Source organism: Quercus lobata, chromosome 2 (assembly GCF_001633185.2).
Source record: "Quercus lobata isolate SW786 chromosome 2, ValleyOak3.0 Primary Assembly, whole genome shotgun sequence".
NCBI classification, from domain to species: Eukaryota; Viridiplantae; Streptophyta; class Magnoliopsida; order Fagales; family Fagaceae; genus Quercus; species Quercus lobata.
The window spans coordinates 16577439-16586219 of record NC_044905.1 but is presented as its reverse complement, the minus strand read 5'-3'; the positions used below and the strand labels follow the sequence as shown (position 1 = coordinate 16586219).

At 31.8% G+C, this 8781-nt stretch overlaps 1 protein-coding gene across 4 annotated transcripts; it reads left to right on the top strand.

Annotated features, from left to right (window-relative positions):
• The first annotated feature begins 1706 nt into the window (after positions 1 to 1706).
• LOC115974753 (UDP-rhamnose/UDP-galactose transporter 2-like) lies at positions 1707 to 5930 on the top strand. Of its 4 annotated transcripts, none has more exons than XM_031095260.1 (7): positions 1707 to 1846; positions 1961 to 2430; positions 2691 to 2875; positions 3101 to 3301; positions 4698 to 4859; positions 4993 to 5335; positions 5735 to 5930. In XM_031095260.1, the coding sequence occupies exons 2-7, from the start codon at positions 2301 to 2303 to the stop codon at positions 5791 to 5793; spliced, it is 1080 nt and encodes a 359-aa protein (XP_030951120.1). In that variant the 5' UTR covers positions 1707 to 1846; positions 1961 to 2300; the 3' UTR covers positions 5794 to 5930. The 4 variants fall into 4 exon arrangements, with proteins under 4 accessions (XP_030951120.1, XP_030951119.1, XP_030951121.1 ...); XM_031095259.1 differs by having other exon boundaries at positions 1958 to 2430; XM_031095261.1 differs by lacking the exon at positions 5735 to 5930 and adding an exon at positions 5619 to 5700 and having other exon boundaries at positions 1958 to 2430.
• The last annotated feature ends 2851 nt before the right edge of the window (positions 5931 to 8781 follow it).

Here is an 8781-nt window from a genome sequence, read left to right as displayed (position 1 = left end):
AGATTGTTACAATCTTTTTCTCTCTATTTTTTTCCAATCTTTATTCATGAAGAGCCTTTCACATTATATATCCTCCTTTGGACTATCTTCATCTTACACTTGTTGATCATCTGAGCCCTTACTTGAGTACCTGTCTCATCAAACACCCTTTCTGATTTTCTATGAGTTGTGGTAGCCAAGGTAGCATTGTTTAGAGGTCTTCTCTACATAAATGTGGCCAGAAAAGTAGCTGTAGTGCATTTAATGCAGTGGTGACAGCTTTCCCTTAGATATTTTTAGGTTTCCTTCTTTTTCGTATGTTCATGAGGCATGTCCTTATCATTGGAGCTTCTTGTAGGATCACTCTAGTTGCTGGAATACGTACTTTGAACAATATTCATCATATCCGAGGAGGAATTACTTTGAACAATATTCATCATATCCGAGGAGGAATTCTTCCTCGGATTATCCTCCATTTGTTCTCTACTTATAAGATTTTAACTGGGAACCCCTAATAATTATTTGTTTCTCCTCGGATCTATCAATGTTTTCGGACAAAACCCAAGGTCCAATATATGATTTTGGGCTCTCACCCCCACAGTTATAATTAGTTTTTATTTTATATTTAAAAGATGACATGTTAATTTTATAATTTTTTTTTTTTGATGAGGTTAATTTTATAATTAGTTTAACTTTTTTCTAAAGTTTATATTCTCTTAATATCAATATATTTTGTTATATAAGAAAGTGGAATCCCTATCTTTAGCTAGACTGTTTGAATACTTACCTATAAAGCACTTTAAAAATCTCACGGATTGATATTGTGATAGATGGAATGTAGGACTTCTCTATTCATAAAACAAGTTTATTGAACCTATACACAAGCATTCCAAAAAGGATCACTTTAATATCACTTGAGTAATAGCATTTGAGTAATTATTTAATACTCTTAGATTACCTAAGTAATTTTCTGTTATAATTGACTACTGTAAATTTTTACAAAAGAAATTAACTAGAGTTATATTGATAAGGAGCTTTTCTAGTACCTATTTCACCAGTAAAACTTACAAATAAAAGGGTTTTTTTTTTTTTTTTTTGAAAATCAACTAAATTCGGGATGTGTTTTGTGCTAGAACTTTATTCCTTGCACGTGTTTGTTTAAAAAAAAAAAAAAAAAAAAAAAAAAAAAAACCATAGGACTTGTGGGACTTAGGATGACCAGACAAACAGACGCCTTTTTATAATTATTTATATATATATATATATATATATAATAATTTTAATTTCTCCATAATCATAGCCTGACTAACTTTTTTTTTTTTTTTTTTTTTTCCTTCTTCTTTGAGTAAATAACCTGACTGACTCAGTGGAACGCCATTCTATTGAAAAATTAATTTTCATTATTACTGGGGGAGACGTTTACTAAGTTACCAAAAAAACAGGAATACGTTTTCTTTTTTAATTTATCATTTAAATATAAAGAATAAGGCAGAACCGAAGAAGTAACAAATTAAAAAAAGAGACACACTTTAGTGCTGAGTTGAAGGAAGGTATACCCGTTTATTATTCCCCCCAGCCCCCAGGGCATGAAAGAATATTAAAAGATATTGACCGACGGCGAGTGAATACGACGCGAGCTGCATTGGAGTTACCCAAATTTTTAGCATTGTCATTTTTTACATTTTTTTAAAAAAAAATTTTAAGTACAATATAGAGAGAGAGGAACTAGGAACAACAATAAAAACTAGAGAGAGCTAAGGTGAGAAGAGGCCTATACCTTTCGAACTAGGCGTGGAAAACATCTCACGTTTTTTCCTTCCTTCCTTCCTTCCTTCCTTCCATTACATTTCATGTGCAATTAGAAACAGTAAGTGACAATTTCATATATAAATTGTGTAAACCACACAAAAAAAAAAACAGCACACTTTTTGTGTTTCTTTTTTGTTTTTCTAATTCAAAATTTTAAAATTTTGGATAGAAGCAGAGGAAGGGGAAGAGGAAGAAAGAAAAAGAGGCTAGCCAAGAAGGTATAAGAAGAAAAAGGAAAGGTCCATTTTCATATAATAATAATAATAAGAATATTATTATTATTATTCAATTTGGTATCATATCATATATCAATATAATCCCTTCTCATCCTCTTCCTCCCTCATTTTTGGTGTTGGGTCTTTCTGAGATCTGCTATCTATTTAGTGGATCTTCAATTCCTTGCCTTTTCTTTCTCTTTCTATATATATATATATATATATATACACACACACAAATTATATATATACATATAGCTGTAAATTGTAATTTGTGTGAGAGAGAAAAGAGAAGAAATGGAAAGTGAAAAGAAGAGTTCGTCAGTTTCCGATGTGGGAGCGTGGGCCATGAACGTTGTCAGCTCCGTCGGAATTATCATGGCTAACAAACAGCTTATGTCGTCCAGCGGTTATGCTTTCGGTTTCGGTTAGTCTGTTTCTTTACCTTTTTAAATTTTTTTTTTTAATTAATTATATATTGTAGATCTCATCTCAGATCTTCAACCCCTTACCTAATCTCACTTTTTTTGTTAGATCTGTGCACATTTTTTTGCTAATGCAATTTTGATTGACTTGGCATTTTTGTTCTTGAAATTCTCTATAATTCATGTCCGATCTCTTTCGTAAATCTTTAAGATTTCGTTGAGTTTAATAAAGGGTGTTTTGGTTTTTTTTTTTTTTTACCAGCTACAACCTTAACTGGGTTTCACTTCGCGGTGACTGCGCTGGTGGGTCTGGTCTCAAATGCGACTGGTTTTTCTGCATCAAAGCATGTTCCTTTTTGGGAGCTTTTCTGGTTCTCAATTGTTGCGAACATGTCCATCACAGGGATGAACTTCAGTCTCATGCTCAACTCTGTTGGATTCTACCAAGTAAGATTTGACTTAATTTAAGGTTTTCATTTTCTATGTATGCCTTGTCTTTTTGGCTCTTGTATAAATATTGGGCAGAAATTGCTCTACCCAATTGTATAGAACTGGCACCCCTTAGTATTTCCATCCGAAACGTTCAGGGTTCAAATCCCCCTACCCCCCAACTATCGAATTATCAACATTAACCATGTTTCTCTAACTCTACCATGCTGTTCTTGCCCACAGATTTCAAAGCTTAGCATGATTCCGGTGGTATGCGTCATGGAGTGGATACTTCACAGCAAGCAGTATTCAAGGGAAGTCAAGATGGCTGTTGTGGTTGTGGTCCTTGGTGTGGGTGTTTGCACTGTCACCGATGTGAAAGTTAATGTCAAAGGTTTTATATGTGCCTGCGTAGCGGTTTTGTCTACATCTTTGCAGCAAATTGTGAGTATTTCTTTGATCTATTACTCATTTTTGCATTAGCTCTTGAAAGTTCTTCCAATGTGGATGGGGACATGAACTTACTTGCAGTTCTTATTTTTTCTGTAGTATTGTTAAATCTGTTCTCTTCTGTTGTCTCATTTTCCTTCCAAGTATTTCTTGTTCATTCTGCATCTTGATTAGATAATTCATAATGAAATTATTTAGTTAATTGTTAGAAACTTTGGATCTGTGTACTCAATCTCTGAACTATAATAATTAGACTCCCTAGACATGACAAATTGTTCATAGGAGTACGTTCTGTCGTGCAAGAAATGCATATGTGATATGATCATCGTCCTTGACATGTTTCCAAGCAGTGCACCTACATGACTGGCTGAGAGCCTATCTCTTTGCTGCATTGGTGATACTTCAGCATTGCTTAGCCATTTTGACAGATGTTACATACCAGGGCCTAGGGCATGCAGTAGATAATTTAGTATGGCCTGGCAACTACTTATGTTTAAAAATCGATGGTTCACGCAACAAATATGGAGTCTAATGCAGAAGCTGTGTATAGATACATATGTGTTTTTAATATTATTGAGATATGCCATGATGGTCTGATGGGGGGCTTCTTGAGAGACTTTAGGTGAGATTCCTCTTTTAAGGCCCACTAGGTGCTTGTGTAACTAACAAAAAAATTGTTGTTGAACTAAAATATCAACTAGGTTATGGTTCAGACTGAATGATCTTCATTTTTAATACTATATGAACAAATAGTTTGCCTCGGGAATGGGAATAGGTATCAAATTATCAATTAAGGTTATAGACCATTTAATATGGGTTTCTTCCCATATAAGTTAAATCTTTAATCTAGGAAATGAAGATGTTGGTCAGTTTTCATCAGCTAGTAGTTTTATAGGTGTTTCCTACAATTATAGATGGGCAAGAACATAAAGAAATTTATTGGACTAACTATACTTTTAAAATTTCAACTGCAACATGTATATTTTTTAGGTATTGACATTTCCAACCAAAAAAAAAAAAAATTAGGACTTGGAAACAGAAATTTTTTAATAGTTCTAGTGGAAACATTTTGAGTTGTTAGGACCGTGCCATATCCTCTAATATTGAAAATGATCAAGCTGTAATTCAACATAAATCTAGTATGAAACCAAACTTTATTATACTGGGGACACGAGTGATGCCCCCATTTCTGGTTGCAATATCGTGGGATTTGTATCATTTGTTCTGTCAGGGCATGAAGTGAAGGAATCCATTATAATGATTTCTTTTTGGTGATTTCTTTTATTTTTTATTTTTGGAAGCACATATATAGTTTACTACATATATTCATACTTTTTGTGGAAAATAAATTATTATTTGCTGTCTCTGATTTTGTTTCTTTGTGGAACAGACAATAGGTTCCCTGCAGAAGAAGTACTCAATTGGATCTTTTGAATTGTTGAGTAAGACAGCTCCAATTCAAGCCGCTTCTCTCCTTATTCTTGGGCCATTTGTTGATTATTTCCTTAGTGGCAAATTTGTAACAAACTATAAAATGTCTACTGGTGCCATTGTAAGCAATCATTCTTTTTTTTTTTTTTTTTTCTTTTTTACCCCATTTACATCTGTTAATTGCTATCTTATGCATTAATGCGTATGGAGTTTTTAAAATTTGGTATCTAATGACAAGTTGTGAATATGTGCAGTTATTCATACTTCTTTCGTGCTCCCTAGCAGTATTCTGCAACATGAGCCAGTACCTTTGCATTGGACGCTTTTCAGCCGTTTCCTTCCAGGTTTTAGGTCACATGAAAACAGTGTGTGTCCTCACATTGGGGTGGCTCCTCTTCGATTCGGAGCTAACTTTCAAGAACATCATGGGGATGTTTCTTGCCGTTCTTGGCATGGTAATCTATAGTTGGGCTGTGGAGTCTGAAAAGCATTCAAATAACAAGACGCTTCCCCACACGAAAAACAGCCTAACTGAGGAGGAAATCAGACTTTTGAAGGAAGGTGTTGAAACTGGTCCTGTCAAGGACGTTGAACTTGGTGAGTCTAAAGCATAGGTTAATAAACATATTTTTGGCCAGCATTTGGGGGGGTTGGTTTGGGGAAAAAGCTTATTTGTGGCTAGAAATTTCATGTATTTTTATGAGTTTCAATTCATTTTATTTTGTATTTATTTTTACCTCATCCAGCGGCAAGACTCGGGAGTTTGTCCGCCGACCATACACATCCATCTTAGAAATTGTGTTTATGTTTAATTTATAAGTTTTAATTTAATTCTTATGCTCTGTTTAAATTAAATTTGTTGTACTCTTGTATGTGTTAGGATCAGGACATGAAATCATGATGTGACAATTAAAAATGTAAGATCCATATGTTAGTTAAAAGCTCATAGCCTTTTTAATCCAGTATTTTAATTCTCATTCCATTTGGCAAGTTTAGTACTCTCCCGAAGTGAGTGGATTCTTAGGAAAATCCGGGCCTACAAGGTTGATTTCTGATGCAGACAAAAGCTTGCTCAATACAAAAGAAGAGTATTAAAGAGGATGCGACCCACAAAAGAGCAACATTCGTTATTGGTGAGCTTGATGCCCTTGGAATTATTGGATCTCCAAATTAATATTCACCCAAACAACAACAAAAAAAGAGGGGTCTCCAAATAAATGTATTAGTTTGTCTTTTTATTATTATTTAATATTAATATTAATAATATTTTTTTGATAGAATATTAATTTGTCATTATGACTGACGAAAGACAACATAAACAACAAATAATTACTTACCCAAAAATAAATAAATAAAAAAGATTACAACTTATGAAAACGACAAGAACAACATTTTGCTTTTTAAAGTTATTTTTTACGACATATAATATATAAAAAAAAATTACCAGTCTTTTGTCCGCGTCACATAAGAAAAAAAGGAAAAAGCAGAGCGTCCCCAACCTGGGCCTTCTTCTTCTTTTATTTTTTGGTGTTTATTTTTATTTTTATTTTTTTAAAATTAATTAATTTTTTATACCAAACATAAAGGCCTGGGCCCAATAAAGAACACGGCCAGTCTGTACACATCCGTCAAACCTCATAAAAATCGAATCTGTTTGAAAAAGTTGTTTTCATTAGTGTTCTTTTTTTTTTTACTTACAAAATAAACCAGAAAAAGCACAGTACCTAAAGAAAGTGAAGTTTTAAAGGAAATATAAATTTTATTTTATTTGATATAAACACACTTATACTTTGCTTAGACATTAACCTTTCCAATTTTTGTTTTAAAGAAAACTATCTCATTTTCCTATATTTGAAAATAACCTTAATATGAGATGAAAATCTATCTCTTAACTTCCCTTAATTAACTTTATATGAGATTGTGTTGTTTTTCATAAAATTTTAGTGAAAAACAATTTTATCTCATGCTAAGCTAAATAAGGGAGTTTATGAGATCATTGACCCTTTTTTTTTATACGACTAAAAACAGGAAATATAGACTGGATTTTATCTTATATAAACACACTTATACATTGTTTTGATATTAACCTTTTCTAGAAAATAAATTATTTCTATTTTTTTAGAAAACTATCTTCTTCTTCTTCTTCTTTTTTATTTTTTTTTTATTTTTTATTTTTTATTTTTTTAATATTTGGTAATAATCTTAAAATAAGTTGAAAAACTATCTCTTAACTTCCCTTATTTAGTTTTGCGTGAGATAGTATTGTTTCCCAGCAAAATTTTAGTGGAAAACAACTTTATCTTGTGCTAAGTTAAATAAAGAAAGTTATGAAATAATTTTATTTTGACCATTTTTTTTATACTACCAAACACAGGAAAATGCCAAAAAATATCTTCACATAAGGTTTTTTATTAAAAAAAACGGAGTGACTAACTCCATTTGTTATGAGTTAATTTATAAATAATCTAGTTAAAATTTTTTTTAGTTATAGTTTTGAATGTCTAACTTTTTCTTAGATAGTCTATATAAGTCATGCTCTTAAAAAAATAAAAAAAATCTAAGTCATCTGCCATAATTTTTTTTTTTTTTTTTTTTTTTTTTGAAGTCATCCTCCTTTGATCTCTCCAAAATAAGCTAATGCACACTGGCCTAAAGCGATATACTTTTTTTTTTTTTTTTTGATAAAAATTAAAAGAGGATGATATAATATCCTTTTCATGATGATGGCTAAACTATGCTAATCAACGAGTATCCATCTGGATTCCTGTGTCATTACCTGTCAAAACAATTGGGAAAAAAAAGAAAAAAAGAAAAAAAGAAGTAGAAAAAAGCACCTATCCGGTATTTAAAAATCGAATGGTCCCGGGCCCTGGCCCACGGCCCACCATGAAACATTTTTTGTACATTAACTGTTGTGAACTTTAATTGTATCTAGATTTTGACATCATGATTTCTTGCTAAATCTTGCCGACCGGTCTTTTTCTCAATCAATGTTTTGAAATTTTTCACAAGCATACGAATATTCGATAGTGATTTTTTTTCACCGACCAAATGAGATGTACGGTCGAAATATTTCCGTTCTTGAATATATCATAGTGTAACATTGATGTAACATGTACAAGCAATGCCTTAATTGAATTTAATTTAGCGAACTTGTAACCCCTTGTGGGCATTTAATCTAATTAATTGATAATAAAAAAATATTTGCAGTAAATGATGAATGTGGACGTAGAACTAGATATTAAGTTCATAAAAAAAAAAAAAAGAAAAAAGGTATTAAAATAGTTGTGGATATTTAGTTGTGGATTTTTTTGCACAAAACTCCCAATCCTCTAGTTATGACTTGTAACTTGTAAGTTGTAACTCTCCATTGATTGATGATTGAAGGGAACTTCTCAGCAGGATCTTTCAAACATGGGTAAAGTGGGGCGAAAAATTAAAGTAGGATTTGTTCTTTTTAATTTTCCTCCTTTTGATGTATTAATGCAATAATGCACCTAAACCTAGATGCAATGGGCGTAGTTTATGCTATTAGACACTGCTCTAGCCAAGGTATCCTATATGGGATTGGTGAGAGGGTTTTGTGGATTAGATAAAATTTTACTTTCCGTAAAAAAAACATAATGAAAAATCATTAGAAATGATTATATATGTTATAGGATCATAAGAAAAAAGAAGTAAATTTGACACAAATTACTCATAAATGGTACTAACTACTTAGTACTAAATTACCAATACATGAATTATAAACAATAAACTTCAAATCAAGGATGTCAATACCGTACCGGAGGCTGTACCGGTTTGATTACCGGTACGATATATTTCGGATACCGGTCAATACCGATGTACCGTTTCGGATTTATCGCTTTTTTATATAATAATAATAATAATAATAATAATAATAATTCTCTTAGAGCCTATCTCTTCTATGTTCTTTAGGACTTAAAAAGAATTTGTTAATACATTTAAAGAATAGTTAAATTTTTATTTATGACCCAAATAATCAGTTAAACCAAACTCCATACCACTAGAAGTCGAGAAGT

Bases quoted from the DNA above. Each gene is read 5' to 3' on its own strand.
- LOC115974753 (XM_031095260.1), top strand. From the start codon at position 2,301: ATGGAAAGTGAAAAGAAGAGTTCGTCAGTTTCCGATGTGGGAGCGTGG. The intron at 2,431-2,690 runs GTTAGTCTGTTT...TTTTTTTACCAG, and splicing joins CGGTTATGCTTTCGGTTTCG to CTACAACCTTAACTGGGTTT. The intron at 4,860-4,992 runs GTAAGCAATCAT...GAATATGTGCAG, and splicing joins AAATGTCTACTGGTGCCATT to TTATTCATACTTCTTTCGTG.